This window comes from Tamandua tetradactyla, chromosome 8, assembly GCF_023851605.1.
Source record: "Tamandua tetradactyla isolate mTamTet1 chromosome 8, mTamTet1.pri, whole genome shotgun sequence".
In the NCBI taxonomy this organism is placed as follows: domain Eukaryota; kingdom Metazoa; phylum Chordata; class Mammalia; order Pilosa; family Myrmecophagidae; genus Tamandua; species Tamandua tetradactyla.
The window spans coordinates 47,991,246-48,009,075 of record NC_135334.1 but is presented as its reverse complement, the minus strand read 5'-3'; the positions used below and the strand labels follow the sequence as shown (position 1 = coordinate 48,009,075).

Genomic DNA, 17,830 nt, shown 5'->3' with positions numbered 1-17,830 from the left:
AGGTTTCAAACATACAGTGCTGAATAGGAACTAGAAGAAACGGCTGCCTTTACAAAATAGGATTAGGATTAAAGCATGGCTTTTCTAGGGGCCATACATCCTTTCAAACTAGCACACTCACCCCAAGCCCTGAGGGGCCAAGGAACAGCTTACTTTAATGGCAGAACAATACAACAGGCTTTCAAACTTTTAGCCAGCCCCTGCTATATGCTGGTAAAGGCAGGTAGGAAGTGACCATGTTTGAAATTCCTACTACGTGCCTGCCAGATATGTACACTATTTAATTCCCAAAAAGCTTTCTCAAAATTATCTTGTTACTATTGTTTCATAGGTGAGAAATCGTAGATCAGAGGGCTAATTAACATGAAGCAGCTGCCAGGCATAGCAGCAGTTAAGGTTTTAGGTTCTAGAATAAATCTCAGCCCTACTTCCTTAAGTTTGTGATTTTGCTAGTTTTTAATTTATCTTACTAACTCCAATTTTTTTGTTATAAATAAGGGAAAGTAATAATGCCTACCTTGCAAGTAGTAGTACTGAAATAATGCAGTACAAGTGTACTTGGCAAGCACCAAATAAATGTTAGTTCCAATAAAGCCCGAAGTGAGAGCTGGGCTTCACACTCAGGTGTGTTGGGCTTCAAAGTCCCTGGCACTTTCAACTCAGCACTGGCCCTTAAAAGAAAACAGCCTCAACCACTCAACACAAAGTATTTTGCAAGGAGGATGTAACCCATTTTTAGTTAAGTAGGCTGTTACCTGCTCTGTAAAGCTGAAACTAAAACATTGGTTCTGTGGCTCAGGTCAGGGAAAGGGAGAAATCATGGAAATTAGTTTTACTGACTATTTTGAACCCATCAGGCCTAAATAGGGAATCTGAATTAAGTGGATCTTGGAGTAACGATACACCCCACTCAGACCTCTAGGTATGAGTCATATGCCTTTCTGATGCTAAAAAGAACAAGTTTATATAAATGCTGGTATTTTCCCACAAGATGTTCACCCATAAATCCAAGAATCACAGTTTGGGGAATCTAATAATATTTCCTGCATTCATAAGCACATTTTTATATATTTTTAAAGCACTCATACATGTCCCATTATGTATTAACTCTGACGTTGATCAAGTTACAGTCTGAGTCTCATTTTGCTCAACTTTGAATAACCAAGTACTTCTGAGAATGAATGTAAAAGAATTTTATAAATTGTAGAAGTTGGAGATACAAATAAGGTTTTAATACTTTTATTAAAGGCTTTTTAGATATACTAGCCAAAATATCCTAACTTTTATGCAAGTCGCTCAGTTCTGAAAAAACACAGAATATGAACTTAGAGTCAAGACCTGGGCGCACTTCCAACTCCAGTCCAGAGCTAGGCTACACACAACCTGTGCCCAAATTTCCATTGGGGAGATGAATACAATCTTTAGAGTAAGGGATTTAAGAAAACAAATAGAAAGTGATAAATAACATGCCATTTTTGTTTTAAAAGTTTGATCTCTAACCTTACCGAGCTCAACAACATTCACAACTGAAGAATCCTATTAATAGGTTTCTATCTGTAGAAGGTCCCAAATTTCCTCCCCAAGTGCACCCTTATATCACAGCCCAGGTTTAGGAAAACTTTTTCCCAATAGTGCTTTTTTATACAAGTCCAGCTATGTCTTCCTTTCATCTCCAGATATACTCCCCAAGATAACATACAAACAAAACCTTATCGCTAAAAGGCTTTCTTTTATTCTTTTATTCTAAACTTTCCTAGCCTTTGCTTCTGTGTACCAGTGTGCAAACTCTATTTCATTCAAGAGAAATGTGGTAAATGAGTGTCAAGAACAGTTGAACATCACATGCTTCCTGAGCACATTTACAGAGTTGTTGTTGAAGGCCAAAAGAGAAAGAAGCGCTTACAAAAGGGAGAGGTATCCCATGCTCCCTCAGACACACTCAGGGCGCTTACTGATTGGTGACACATGTAGTCCAAAATGGAAACCCTTTAATGTTTGTCAGACTTTTCTAGAGAAGACATAGAGAAAACACCATGAATTAACTGACCATAAATCAGTGTCAGAGAATGTGAGGGGAAAAGTTATATGAACAAAGAACTGCAATATAAAAAAAGTAATTTTTCTTTTCAAAAGAAAATATGTACCTTTTATAAGCTGCATAAATTACAACAAAGAGTTGGGGACACAGATTTGGTAGCTGAACTATTAAAGTATTTATTACAAGCTAGATTCCCTTTGTCTATATTAAAAAGAAAAAAGAAAATATCTCTGGGAACATTCAAAGAATGGAAACTGGGTTAAACCACTTCCCAAGTCTATCATCAAAGTATCACTAAAAGAAAAGGTATTTTGGAATTTAAAACGAGGGAAGCCTATGCACAATTTAGGAAGGGGAAGAGGGAGGGCTAAAAATAAAAAACAAACAAATGAAAATAAACCAGTATGGCCATTTATATTTTATGGTCTTTTAATAATTAAGCACATAAAACTGTACTACTTAATATATTTCTCCATGAACTTTTTGTGAAATTCAGATCGCAGCGTATCATTTACAAATCTTTTGTCTTTCTTCTGATCATCTACACCTTTTGCACAGTTCTTGAAGACAACATCATCATCCCACCTGAGAAGAAAGAAAAGAAAAGAAAAAAGTATGATGTGGTTCTAAGAGGATAGATCAAAATGAAAAATAAGCAGAATTTAAATACCTTAGGATCACTCTTTTTAAGCCCTCTTTTATCTATTAATCTAAAAATATTCTACTAATACAAATTTGAGACAGTAAAACATCTGAACTCCTAGAATGCGTTTTAACATATTTTATAGTGAAATGGAACCTTTCTATAATACTTAGATGAGAATATTATGGGTATTGCAAAGATATGTCATCACATTAAAAGCTGCTCAACTGTTCTCATTCTATGTAGCAATTTGACCTAAAATGATAGAATAATTCTTAATATATTGTAATCAGCAAAGCCTTCTCTGAATATGGTGTTACCTCTGCATGGAGGGGGTAGGTTATTATAGCTTTATAGGCCATTACAAGGACCTGGGCTTTTACTTATGAATGAGTTGGGAAGAACACTGGAAGTTTAGAATAGGGAGCTGGTGTAATCTTCTATTTAAAAAGGTTGAGAAAAATTGGGGGTGCAGATGGAAAGGTTGATGAGGGTGCAAGCAGGAAACCAGTTAGATACTTTCCTCCTGGGAGAATGAATTTTGCTATGTGCTAAACACTGGGCACTGAGTCTCTTAATGGGCTTTCCTGGGTAGAACCGTCACACACATGTTGCTGCACTTTCAGTATGGGAGGAAGAACGTATTCTGGGTGACCTCTCAACGGAGAATAAAGAACTTAAGGAAACCTGCAAGTGGATTCATCCAAACTCTGCTTGTGTCTTTTCCACTTATGATCTAGCTTGTATCCTTACCGCATTGCTATAATAAATCTTACCCATGAGAATCACTACAAGCTGAGTCCCTTGAGTCTTTGGGTGAATCTCTGAACTGGATGGAGGTGGGGCTTTCTGACCCTTGACATACACATCTAAAATGTCAGTTTCATAGGGTCAAGGGCTCAGTATTGTTCTGATGCTAGGGCCTAGAACAGTATCAGGGACACAGGTAGTTATTGTAAATATCTGTAAAAATAAGTTCTTCTTTCACAGAAAACTACCCCAAAGCAAACAGCAGAGAAATAACAAAGATTAAGACAGAATTAAATTAATTGGAGAGCAAAACAACAACAGAAAGAATCAATAAAACCAAAAGTTGATGCTTACAGAAAATCAATAAAATCGATGGATCCCTAGCTAGGCTGACAAAGGAAAAAAATGAGAGTATGCAAATAAACAAAATCAGAAAGGAAAGGAGTGTCATTACCAAGGATCCTGAAGAAACAAACAAAAAAAGAGAGAATACTATGAACAATTATATGCCAACAAACTAGCCATTCAGATGAAATGGACAAATTCCTAGAAATACACAAACAAGCTACACCGACTCAAGAAGAAATAGATCTCAACAAACTAGTCACAAGTAAAGAGATTTAGTCATCAAAAATCTTCCTACCAAGAAAAGCCCAGGGTCACATGGCTTCACAGGGGAATTTTATCAAACATTCCCAAAAGAATTAACACCAATCCTACTCAAGCTCTTCCAAAAAATTAAGGAAAAAGGAACACTACCTAACACATTTTATGAAGCTAACATCATCTAATACCAAAACTAGGTAAAGATGCTACAAGTAAGGAAAACTACAGGCCAATCTCTATAATGAATATAGCTGCAAAAATTCTCAACAAAATACTAGCAAATCTAATCCAATGGCACATTAAAAGAATTATATACCACGACCAAGTGGGGGCTTTATATCAGGAATACAAGGGTGGTTCAACACAAGAAAATCAATGTAATACAGCACATTAATGAAAAAAAATCACATGATTTTCTCCATTGATGCTGAAAAAACATTCAACAAAATTCAACATCCCTTTCTGATAAGAACAGTTCAAAAGGTAAGAATCAAAGGTAACTTCCTCAACATGCTAAAGGGCATATATGAAAAACCCATAGCCAGCATCATACTCAGTAGTGAGATTTGAAAACCTTCCCCTTAAGATCAGGAATGAGACAAGGCTGCCCCCTTTCACCACTATTATTCAACACTGTACTAAAAGTTCTAGCTAGAGTAATCAGGCAGGAAAAAGAAATAAAAGGTATCCAAATTGGATAGGAAGAAGTAAAACTTTCATTCTTTGCAGATCACATGATATCTACTTGGAAAATTCTGAGAAATCAACAACAAAGCTTCCTGAGCCAATAAACAAATTCAGCTAAGTGGCGGGATACAAGATTAATGTGCAAAAATCAGTAATATTTCTATACACAAGCAATGACCTAACTGAGGAGATAATGAAGGAACAATTACATTCAAAATAGCAACTAAAAGAATCAATTATCTAGGAATAAACTTAACTAGGGATGTGGGACCTGTATATAGAAAACTACATAATGTTGCTAAAAGAAATCAAAGAAGATCTAAATAGATAGAAAGACATTCCCTGCTCATGGATAGGAAGGTTAAATGTAGTTAAGATGTCAATTCTACCCAAATTGATCTACAGATTCAAGCAATAACAATCAAAATTCCAACAACCTACTTTGAAGACTTGGAAAAGCTAGGAATCAAATTCATTTGGAAGGGAAAGAGACCTCGAATAGCCAAAAATATCTAAGAAAGAAAAACAAAGTGGGAGGATTAACACTTCCTGATTTTAAAGCTTATTATAAAGCCACAGTGGCCAAAACAGCATGGTAAGGGCACAAAGATAGGGTAGTGACCAATGAAATCAAACTGAGAACACAGAAATAGAACACCCAATAGATTAATGTCAATTGATCTTTGACAAGGCCCCCAAATCCATTGAACTGGGACAAAATAGTCTTTTCAATAAATGAGCATGGGAGAACTGGATAGCAATAGCCAAAGAATGAAAGGGGACACCCTATATAAAAATTAACTCAAAGTGGATCAAACACCTAAATATAAGAACTGACACCATAAAGCATCTAGAAGAAAATATAGGGAAACATTTCCAAGACCTAATAAACAGGAGGTAGCTTCCTAAATTTTACACCCAAAGCACAAGCAACAAAAGAAAAAAAAAAGATAAACGGGAACTCCTCAAAAATCAAATGCTTTTGTGTCTCAAAAGATAGTCAAAAAAGTGATGAGGCAGCCAACTAAATTGGGAGAAAATATCTGGAAATCCACATATCGGATAAAGGCTTGATATCCTATATGCATAAAGAAATCATACAACACAACAACAAAAGAACAATTCAATTATAAAATGGGCTAAAGATATGAACAGGTATTTTTCCAAAGAGCAAATAAAGATGGATCAAAAGCACATGAAGAGATGGTCATTTTCATTAGCTATGAGGAAAATGCAAATCAAGACTACAATGAGATACCACCTCACACCTATAAGAATAGCTGGTATTAAAAAAACAGGAAACTACAATTGTTGGAGAGGATGTGGAGAAATTGGGACACTTATGCACTGCTGATGGGAATGTATAATGGTACAGCCACTACGGAAGACAGCCTGGCGGTTCCTTAGAAAACAAAATATTGAGTTGTCCCATGAACTGGCAATACTACTAGTCAGTGTATACCCAAAAAGCTGAAAGCAGTGACACAAACAGACATCTGCACACTGATGTTCATAGTAGCATTATTCACAACTGCCAAAAGATGGAAACAATTCAAGTGCCTATCAATAGACAAGTGGACAAACAAAATGAGGTATATAACATGATGGAATATTATGCAGCAGTAAGATGAAACGACATCCTGAAGCATATGACAAGATAGATGAACCCTGAGGACATAATGCTGAGTGAAATAAGCCAGACACAAAAGGATACTGCATGATTTCGCTTTTATGAGCTTGGTAAAGGTAAACTCAGAGGCTTATAATAATTTAGGGGACCTAGAAATATATGAGATGAGTGAACGGTTAGCTAATGAGATTAAACTTAAATCTAAGGGAAAGGATAGAAATTAAGGCAGTTCATTAGTGGGTCCATAAGTAATACTGTCATACATACTGAAGGTGAATTTTGTTTAATAGCAGCCATTCTTAGGTGTGAGTGGCAATACCACATTATCTCACCAATTAACACTGCAGATATGAATAAGTTCTTGCATGAACTATTCAAAGGTATGACTCTTGTACAAAGAATTTGTAACACTGGGGTATAGGGGAAAACTATGATTCATACAATGGGCTATGTTTAACAGGAAGACATCAACAGTACCACAAGAATACCACGGGCAAATAACAGGGGTGTAGGGGAAAGGACAAGAGTTAAGGGGAGGTTTGGATTTTCTATTTGATGAGGGTGTGTTTATTGGTTATTTCTCTCTTGGGAGCAATGAAAATTGTCCATAGTTGAGACTGTTGATGATTATACCACTAAGTGAGGATAATGTGAGATGTGGACTATTGACTTTGGACAATATATACTAAGCCAAATGGATGGAGATGGCTGAAATACACTGACTGAGAAGTAGAAGGGTGAACTGTGGTGTGTAACCTATGACCGAATACTGTGCTGCTACAGAAAGGAACAAAGTGGTGAGGCATACAACGTTGTGAATGAGCCTGTGGGACACTATGTGATTCAAAATAAGATAGAAACAAAAAGCAAATATTGTATGGTCAATTTAGAAAATACTTACAAGAAAATTGAGGCCTAGAGTGTAAGCTCTTATAGCAGTCACATTTAGTCCAGAGCTGTAATTACTATTTCTACAGTTGAGAAGTTGTGCTATAATATGTATAACTTGGTATATCCCTGGAATGTTGGGTACCTGTGTGTCACCTAAGGTTCAGAATATGAGTTCTGCAGTTCTGAAGGTCAGCACTGCCACATACAACAACCGTTAAAGAAACTGAAAAAGAGATCAGGCTTCAATTAGATATAAGAACGAAGCCGATCAGGTCGCGACAATGTTAAATCAGAATATAGGGATAAGGAGGACATTGTATTTTAGAGCTACACCTACTCTATGAGACCAAAGGAAGAGAGATTTATTTTGTCTCAAACCTAAATTTTCTGTAGCACATAATCTAACTCAGCCAGTCTGTTCAGATCATTTAAACAACCCAAACACAGGGAGCCCAGAAAGGGAATAAGGGCTTAAGATGCTATACAGCTAAATGTAATGCCTGGATACATCCCAGAGTACATTGAGCAGATAATTAAAAAGTAGTGGCAAAGTCCCTTAAGGAATGAGAGAAAAAAATATGGAACTATTAAACTTTACCACTGCGGACACTCTGATACTATCTCAAATATTAGAGACTCCCAAGTCAGCAAGTGAAGTCCTTACTCTTGAGGCTTGCTCTTGCGAAGCTAATTTCTGTAGCAGAGAAGCTAAGCATACCTATAGATATGCCTAAGTGTTACTTCCAGAGGACCTCTTTTTGTTGCTCAGATGTGGCCTCTCTTTCTCTAAGCCCAACTCTGTAAGTAAAATCATTACCCTCCCTGCTACATGGGACATGACATCCAGGGGTGAAAGTCTCCCTGGCAACGTGGGCTATGACTCCCAAGGATGAGCCTGGCCTGACACTGTAGGATCGAGAATGCCATTCTGATCAAAAGGGAGAAAAGAACTGTATAACAAATAAGGTATCGGTGGCTGAGAAAGTTCAAATAGAGTGGAAAGGCTATCATGAAGACTACTCTGGAGGCTAGCTAGTCTTACAAGCTTCAGCTAGAATTGCTAGTTATCATGGTTTGCCAAAGCCCAATCATAACATTTCTGCCAACCCTAAAGAACACCTAGGGCTTAATCTGAGATTCTAAAAAGGCTCTATGTACTACGATTATTTTCTAGAAACCTACAACCTCCAGAAACTTATCTAGGCCAGATAAGTCCTGAAACCCAGAGGGGCCAGCCTCCCGAGAACATCAACTAGTTTCATCCCCCATCACATATTATCGAGTCCATTTTAACATGAAAAGTTAGAATGGGCATAGCCCACACATCTCTAAAGACTAGGAAAAAAGATCCTAAGTCTTTTTTGATAAGACCTTTGTTAAGATTTAACAAATGAGAAGATAAGATTTAACAAATGAGTAAAACTGCTGAATCATTATATTGATATTTTTTTTTTAGTCTGCAGTCTTGGAATGGCCAGAAGGAAAAACCTAAAATTGTGGAACTATAACCCCTACTCTGCAATCTGTTCTACAACTAATTGCTGCTGTGTGCTTTGAAATTTATTGCTTTTTTGTATATGTGTCATTTTTCACAATATAAAAAAAGTTCTGATAGAAACCTATTCCCCCCTTCCCCCCCCAAAAAAAGAAAGAAAATAAGTTGTTCTTTCATTCTCCTTCTTCTATTATTCTAAAATCTGAAAGAATATTATCCATGGAAGGTGGGATTTTAGAAGTTTTACATAATGTACTTTACTATCCAACTCATAATCTGTATATATATATTCAACTCATTACTGTATAATACCTTCTTTTAACTTTGAAGTTGGCCTGAGGCTGGGATGGGCCAGTGAGATTAAGAAGTGGGTTTCCACTCAGAATGTTTTCCATACGAATCCTTTCTTCTTCAGCTTTCTGTTCTTGTTCCTGTTAATGACAGGAGCAGATTCACATTTATTTACATTAATTAAGTAATTACATACATTACCTACATTCATTAATTCCTAGGATCAAATTATCCCATATGTAAAAAAAAAATCATGATTTCAGAGGTTAAACAGGTAAGTATCAAGTTAGGTTTTTTTGTTTTTAAGACACATACCAAAAAAGACTTCTTATCAAAATAAAATAACTGGGCCTTATATTTCACGGTCACCATCATAGATATATTCATTAGTCTCTTCCAACTCTGAAATTTTATGAAATGAATATTTAAATTTATTTTCTTTCTTGAAGTGCATACAAAATTGTTTAAGGTAGTACAGAAATAAATAAAAATTTAAGAATATACTGAACATCCACAAAACATATTTAGCAAGGCTATTCCTTAAAGAAGGGGTATAGACTGTATTCAACTGGTATTAGAAATATATATATATATATATATATATATATATATACATATTTTTGGGGGTGCATGGTTCAGGAATTGAACCCAGGTCTCCCGCATTCTACCACGGAACCACCTGTGCACCCTAAAAATGTTATTTTGAGTTACTAATAATGTAAACCATATCTCTAGGATTGGTGACGAATTATTACTAACCAAGAAGTACTTCCTAGAGGAAGATAAACTACCAGGTAAAAGATTATATTCAGTTAATGTGCGTTTCTATTAATTTACCTGAGGACTGGCCGTTGTTTTTATGATTTATTGTTACTGACCTTTTAGTTTTAAACCTCTCATATTTCACCAGTTATAACATTATCTTTCTTCGCTTTTATCAACAACCTTTTAGCTAAAATCATCCTCAGTTCCATTCTTAGAATTAGAAATACAAAATGACTTAATTCCTTAGTTACAATTTCTAGATTTACCTGATTTCATGCTATTTTAAACCAAAAAAGATCCCGCATTGCTGTTTTTTGGGATGACAGAAACTGTTGACTTAACATATTAAGGTAAAAAGGACTGTTTGGAAGTCAATTTAAAAGGAATCTCCATTTTGCGTTAGATCACCCAGAAAAATAACTTAATTTTCCATAAAGTTTACTGATCCTTTATATTTAATATCCAAATGTGAACAATGGATTTCATTTTTATGAGGACAAACATCTGGGAGGTAAGAAGATGCACTCTGCAGGGAAATAATCAGAATTTCTTTAAATCACTGATCAGACCTTAAACAATGTCAGGAACTATCCATCACAGATTAAGAACAGATAGCTTTCTAAAAACTAAATATTTTATATATGTAGAACAGAATGAGCATATATTAGGAATGTTTGTGTTTCTTTCTTGTAATTTTTTTTTAATTAATAAAAAATTTAAACAAACTATATATTTACTTTTACAAATTATACAATGCTAAAAGTGAAAAAACATTTCTCTGAGGTGCTAGAAAAATAGCAGCTCAAGTATACAAAATATCTAAACTTGTAATAAAAATGTGATACATAAAATCTTGGCCTTTTTATATTTAGAATACTATTTCTTCTGAAGTAACTGGGCGATTACCATACACTGCACTGGGGAGAAAATGCATAAACACTTTCAATATTCAAGTACTAGGTAGATTATACTTCATGAACATATGCCAGAGGTCATATGGCCTGAAGCCCAAATCCTGGCTACCTCATTTTTGTAAATACATTTCTATCGGAATGTAACTAAACTTATTTGCTCTGGATGCTTTCATGCTACAATAGCAGAGTTAAGTAGTTGTCTCGGAGACCACATTGCCCACAAGTCAAAAATATTTACTGTCAGGCTTAGGCTGACTGGTTTGAAAAAGTTATTTTGGGGTACCTCAAAAATCAGCCAATAGTAAGCCAGAGGAAACAGGAATGAAAGAAATAAACCTGTCATTCAACCACAAGAAGCACCAACATACTTTTGTACAGAGATTAGATGAACTTCACAAACTTTCCCAAGTTTTTCTGTCTAAAATGTTTTCCACCCCTAGAGTTCATTTAAATTGCTTGTCTCTTTATGTATCCAGAACTGTTAGGCAAGTCAAAGGATATGAAATAGAACAATTGCCCTCTAGTGGTGTGCAAGTGATTATTAGGAATGCTCCTATAATTCCTTTTTTTTTTTTTGCAAGGGGAAGGAACTGGGAATAGAATCCGGGTCTCTGGCATAGCAAGCGAGAACTCTGCCACTGAGTCACCATTGTCCTAACTTTTAAATACAGATAAAAATTTTAATCATAGGAATTATGCTCTCTTATTTCAAACTTTTGATAAGAACTGCACTTAAAAATACTTTTCTTCTTCCATCTAAATATCACCAGTCTTCAAAGCCTACTCCAAATTCTATCTCCTTTCTCAATTCTTCCCAGAGCCTTCTGATTCATATAAACTCTACTTTCTTAGATTCCTAGCATTAATCTATTTTGGTGTCTTTTCCAAGTCTTTTTCCCTCTCTTGTATTTGTAAACAGAACAATCCTTTGTTCAAATGAAATCTTACATGGAGGTCCATTAAAAAAATTTGAGCTGCTCTGTTACCCACCCTTCTGCATTCCTTATATTAATGTATGACACTAACATCTACCCAGCAACCTCGGGATCATCTCTGATGACACATCCAATCTATCACTACATCTGATCAATTTTACTTTCTTGGTATCTCTCTTAGATTTGTTCATTTTCTTTCAATTCCAATGCCTATCATACAGGTTAAGAGTTTCATAACTGCATAAGAAAACTATTGGAACAACCTTCTCATTAGCTCTTTCAAATCCAAAGTCCACACCTCTGCCATAGTGATCTTTCTAAAAATGCCTACCCAATCTTACCAATCTCCTCTTGAAACTGACTGACTCCTCATATCCTTTAGAATAAAACTCAAATTCCTTTAACCTGGCTTACAAACCTGTGCTTGCTTCCCTAATTTCATTTCTTACTATCACTACTATAGATAATTCACTCAACATTTAGTTATACCCAGGGGATCCATGGTAACTCATTCATGAAGTTAACAAATATGATTTCTGTCACTGATATCCCCTCACCCCGCCTCCCCCTAATAGCCTTAAGGACACGTCAAATCTCTTTAGGAGTATGTTCAGAAAACAATTTTCTTTTCACTGACTGTAAAGCTTGCTTGAAAAGTCACAGAAAGAGTAAATCAAATCAGAGTCAGCCAACTGCAATGAAGACTTCAAAGCAGGTCACCTTTCAGGAGATATAACGGTTAAAAGCACACAGTTAAAGATTCCATGGATTCCTTTTTTGTTTTATAAGCATTAATGGATCCCTTCCCAAAAAAGATGATTATTTTAACAAAAATGAACTTTTTATACACATTTCAAATAATAAGTCTCAATAATTAAAACACTTATTATGACAGTATTTTACAGTACAGCTGTTGCTAGAGCTGACATTAAAACACTTATGTTTTAAGAACTTTTTAATTAAAATGTGATACACTAATATGTACGTTTATGTGTATATTCTAGTAACGCTGACTAGTAACATACTAGTCCAATAAATGGTTTTAATTTCTACTTTCAACAGGATCCCATGAAAAAAGTTTTATGCATTGAGGTTATATATTCAGGACTGCTAATCTTCCAAAGAACTAAAGCATTTCTGGTTTCAAGACAGAAAGAATGAAATTACCCCTTTAAACAATTTCCAAATATAAACACTCCAATTTAATTATGATTATCACAAATAAGCCAATAAAACATTTTCAATTACAAAATTAAGTTGTTGGCTTTCTTTTTTTGTCAAAATTAACTTCTAATCCTATGTAATCCTAACTATTCTGAATTAGACATTCTCTTTTCCCACTGTGTAAAATGAGGAGATTGTGGAGTCTCAGTTGATTTATGTAACTTGCCCTAGGTTACATAAAACCTTTTGAAAGAAGGCCACAAGTGATGGGAAAGAAGGGGTGGGAGGTAAAAGATAAAAATGGCCTCATTATAACCGTGAGTTCTCTGCCACAACTGTATCTCAACCATCTTTGATTCTTCTGACACTTAACAGACACTAAGTGTATGTTGAACAAATAGGTGAATGAAGAACAATTTGGTGAGTACTACTCGGTGTGTGCTATTTGGAAAGAACTTCTAAGATAACCAGAAGATTTAAGATATCAGAAAAATAATCAAATTTACAGCTCTAGAGGTACTGTAAGATCTAGTCATGGTAAGAGAAATCTTAATATAGAAGATATTACCTGAATTAAAATAAATTTCTACTCTGGTATGTAGAATGAAGAAGATGGGAGAGATGTAAACATTTAACACTTTGTTTTACCTTCCTGGCCTGCTCTTCAGCTCTTTCTTTCTTAATTTTTTCCAGTTCTGCAAGAAGAGCTGCAGTATCATCATCATCACTCTCCTCTTCAAAATCTTCATCTTCATCTTCCTCCTAAGAAAGAACAGTGATAGTCCAAGAGATTGGATAGAAAACACACACTGCTCATTTTCTCCTAAGAATTGTACTTATCATATCTTTGGGGGTAGGCTTTCCTAGAGGGAGAGACAGTTGCACTCAAACATCATGATTAAAAAAAAAAACTCACTAAAAAATAAAATAAAATCCAGTAAGATAGCCTGAGAATACTTACCAAAATGTCAACCCCTGGTGTGCTTCAGAGATTATAATAGCATAAAGTATCTTTCATGGCCAAAAGGGAATATACATGTGAAAATATTTCTAAATTCAGAAAAGGAACACTTTCCACTGAAACAGAGAACATATGTATGGAGGGTGATAAACCATTATCACCCTAAGAGGGCCAAATAATTTTATGTAGCTCAAAACAACTGTAAGCTAGAAAGTAAGGATAATTATAAGAACTTTAAAAAGGGATAAATTCTGAAAGGAAAATAATTTCAAATGAAAAATCATTAATCTCATAAAACTGTTCCTGATTTAACTACATTTTTAGTAATTCAATCTCAGTTAACTCTACAATTAACTGCTGATTTATGTGCTTAATTAGAAGCAACTCATGAAAGGCCACTCAGATTTTTCCAATGTAGAAAACAGTAAATTTATTACAAAGTATATAGTGTCAAACTGAATTTAACATTAATAAAAATGGCAATCCTTAAAAATCTTCTGCTTAAATCACTTCCTTCCCTCGGCACGGAGGAAGCCATTAAGTTCACAAAGGACAACACTCATAACATATTTAACATGAAGACTCCCTGTGCATACAACTCTAGGGAGTGCTACTTATTTACACAGTCTAATGTGAAGAGTGCCCTGTGAAGCTACATAGTATGGCAGCCCAATCTCCAGGGTTTTGTACAGGAAATGTTTTAGGGAAACATATCCTTTAATACACTGATTTCTTATTTGGTTCTCCAGAATAAAACTTGCTGTTTTTGAAGTCAACCACAAAATACTATCTGCTTTAAAATGAAATGAAGTTTAGCACTGAGGCCAAATCAGTAAAAATAAACACAGACCACTTCTTAAAACCAAAAGAAAAAAGTACTTCAGAAAACCATTATCAATAAATTACTGGAACAGGAGGAAAGAAAGAAAGAAAACTTACATCTGTTAAAGGATCATCTGCATCGAGGTTGGCAGCAGGAATCTGGTCTAACCGAGGCTTCTTTGACACTGAGGAGGAGGTTGTATGTTCTGCGGAAAAACAATCATCATTGAGCTTACTGAAACAAAGACTATACTTCCTATAACATTTTAGAGAATTGTGGGCACATACAACTTAGATTTTAATCATCATGACAACTGGGATCTTACTGATTACGCAGCAGTAACTGGTGGTCCCTCTCAGGAAATTTAGGAACAGTCTACATACACTGGAAAAGATATTATATCTGATGCCTCTAGAGGACCGCCAATTGTCAGTGACAAATGGGAAAGCCTTAGTCAGAACCAACGGAACCTCACAACACACGGCTGGTGTAAACAGTCTTACACCCCTTGATCTGAACAGACATGATGATTACTGAGTATCTCTGGATCAATCATGTTCATTCTCATACAGAAGCATAAAAAGATGGAATTGGAATGACTCTCAGATATCATGTCTAATCATTTAAAAAAGTGTTACAGCTTACACCAATATATATCTAATATATATATATATATATATATGTATGTACCTTCCAGTTATCTGATGAAAGGAAAAACTATCTCTAACATATAATTTTATGAGACAAACATCTGGGATAGTGCTGGTACCTCGGGTTGGGCGATCCCTATTTTTCTCTCTTGCAGCAGCTCTCTCTCTCTCTTCCAACTCTCTCCTGAAGTCACGGTTACGAACCTCTTCAGGGGCATCCTGTGTAGTTTGTCTAAAGTAGAAACAAAGCAGGGCAAAAATATTTGTAAACAAACATATGGCTGTAGCAAATGGAAACAATTCACAAAAAAACCCATTTGTCTCCAGTCTCTCAAGAATAAGAGGGAACTAGAAAAGATCATTAACCTAACGGAAGTTTACTAACAGGCACTCGTGTGATGGTTATATTTCAAGAAGCCCAAACTAAATCACATACTTTCCCATAATAAGGCTGCAATTTTTTTTTTTAATAGGGGCATCACTCTGGACAAACCTACAAAATCTCATGTCCTACTCAAGGCTCCATGTACTTACAGCGTTCAATTAAACTGTCTACATAAATTATATTAGGAAATGCACAAGTCAAAATATAAATTTTGTGCCAATTAAACATTTTTTTGCTTTAGTTTCACACAGAAGTTGAAGTTTTAAAATATGAATTGCCGTCTATTTTCAACACCCTGCAGTATTGACTCGTTTTATCTCATGCAAAAACATTTTAAAATTTCTACATTTAGTCACTATCATTATACACTCTAGGCATTCCTAGGTTATACCATCTTTATCGTCTATCTTTCCTTTTGATTTCATTTGTGTAAGGCTGCATTGTGATGAATTTTTTTCTTAGTATTAGATCAATTCAGAGTTATTTATAGTAACACTTTAAATCTCATATTGATCAGCATTGATGATGTATGGTCTCTCTGAGGTAATCATGATGATGCATGGTCTCTTTGAGGTAATCAGGTATCAGTTTTTGTTTCACTTACATATGGAAATTCCCAGTTAATAGGAATTTCTGTTTAATGGAAAGTTTGTGAAAGTTTGCAATCAGAAAGTATAATTTCAGTGTTAAACATACTCTATTATATTCTATTTCTATGAAAGTAGACAATTCAAATGACACAACCCAAACATGCTACTGTCTCAGGACCATGCAATTAAATGCACTTGGTCTTATTCTGTAAACAAGAAAAAATGAGTATCTTTATTACCTGTATTTTATCTTTGTATGAGAGGGTAAATCTCTGCTGGAATACTGCTTTGAGAGCTGACTCAAATCACCTTCTCCTTTTCCTCTTCCACCTCTTGCAGGTTCAAAAGTTGGCCTGGCTGCTGTTGTCATCTTTTATGCTTTGAAGAAAAATAGTATCAAAGTTATTTCCAATATGATAAACTGATTTAATAAAGTTTTAATCAATAGTCAACCTTGTGAAATAATTTTCAAAACATAGTTTTCTCAAAGTTCTCAGGATAACAAATTATGACGTTAAAGGTATACAAGGAATGCAGCTTCTTAGGAAGCTGTTACTAAACACAAAATTTTGTAGTGAAGACCTGTGTTTATATTCCAGTTCTTCCCCCTGTGTGGCCTGGGCCAAGTCACCTAGTTTGTTTCTGCCATCTGTAGAGTTATTGCAATTATGAGATTCACCATGTCAAAACTCTTGCAAATTACAGTACTGCCATGAATGACTTAAAAAACCTCAACTCAACTAGACTCCCTAAGGTTTCCATTTTATCTAAAACTTGCACAACAGCAAATAGGCTAGTAGCCACAGAAACAAAATGATACTTTAAAATATCACTGACAAAGTCATTAAGTATCCTAGAGAAAAGTTAAGCTGGAGAAAAGCTCGTTAAACTTCAAATGACAGGTACATAGGAAAAATTCTCCAGCAATCTTATTGATTCAGTTATTCTATTACAACAGCCATCACCCTATAAATCAGATTTTTTTGTAGGTTAGAATTAAACAAATTCTCAAACACAAGAGCCTCACCTCACAGGATTCCGATAACCAAAAATCGGAGGCCTGTTCCTTATGTTACTCTCAGCTTTAAGTAGTTGGTTAAAATATTGCCTAGCAGACGTGACACTAAACGCCCTTAGCCCTCGGAAAAGCCACAATGTGGAAGGATGGGAGAACTGGACGGATCTTTTATTTCTGGTATACTTCTCTATATTTTTCCAAAGGGAAAGGCGTGTCTCCAGAGGGAAAAACAGGGTTTTCTGCCGCCGGGGGCGCCGCTGCCTCCCACAACTCCCCCGGATTCTTTATCACTCCGTCCCCCCGGGAGCCCGCTCTCGGCTATTTCCAGGAACTCGCTGACGCTTCTCCAGCGCCCGACTAACCTTCTTTTCTCGCCCCACCTCCCAGATGAGAAAGAGAATCTGCTACCCACCTGCCGCTCACTTTGGCGGAGATCTGAAGCAGGAACACCCGGAGCTCACTCAGACACCATCACGACTCCTAGTTCCCAAAAACCTCTGCGCCCAAGGCCGAAGCCCAAGACCCGGAAGCAAAACCCAAGCGCTTTAGCCGCCCCTTGGAGGCTGAGACAAAGACCAATCCGCAGAGGCCAAG

The 17,830-nt window shown here is 35.8% G+C and overlaps 2 protein-coding genes across 2 annotated transcripts in view; one reads left to right on the top strand and one right to left on the bottom strand.

Moving 5' to 3' along the window:
- Positions 1 to 2,445: 2,445 nt before the first annotated feature.
- CWC15 (CWC15 spliceosome associated protein) lies at positions 2,446 to 17,779 on the bottom strand. Its single transcript, XM_077113214.1, has 7 exons — positions 17,649 to 17,779; positions 16,458 to 16,596; positions 15,363 to 15,475; positions 14,710 to 14,798; positions 13,458 to 13,571; positions 9,053 to 9,171; positions 2,446 to 2,623 (listed from the first exon to the last, which is right to left on the bottom strand). Exons 2-7 carry the CDS (start codon positions 16,586 to 16,588, stop codon positions 2,494 to 2,496), a joined length of 696 nt encoding a protein of 231 aa, XP_076969329.1. The 5' UTR covers positions 16,589 to 16,596; positions 17,649 to 17,779; the 3' UTR covers positions 2,446 to 2,493.
- KDM4D (lysine demethylase 4D) overlaps positions 17,636 to 17,830 on the top strand; it is a 30,987-nt gene continuing 30,792 nt past the window's right edge. Inside the window, exon 1 of the mRNA XM_077113210.1 lies at positions 17,636 to 17,830. The gene's annotated coding sequence lies outside the window, so the exon portion shown is untranslated.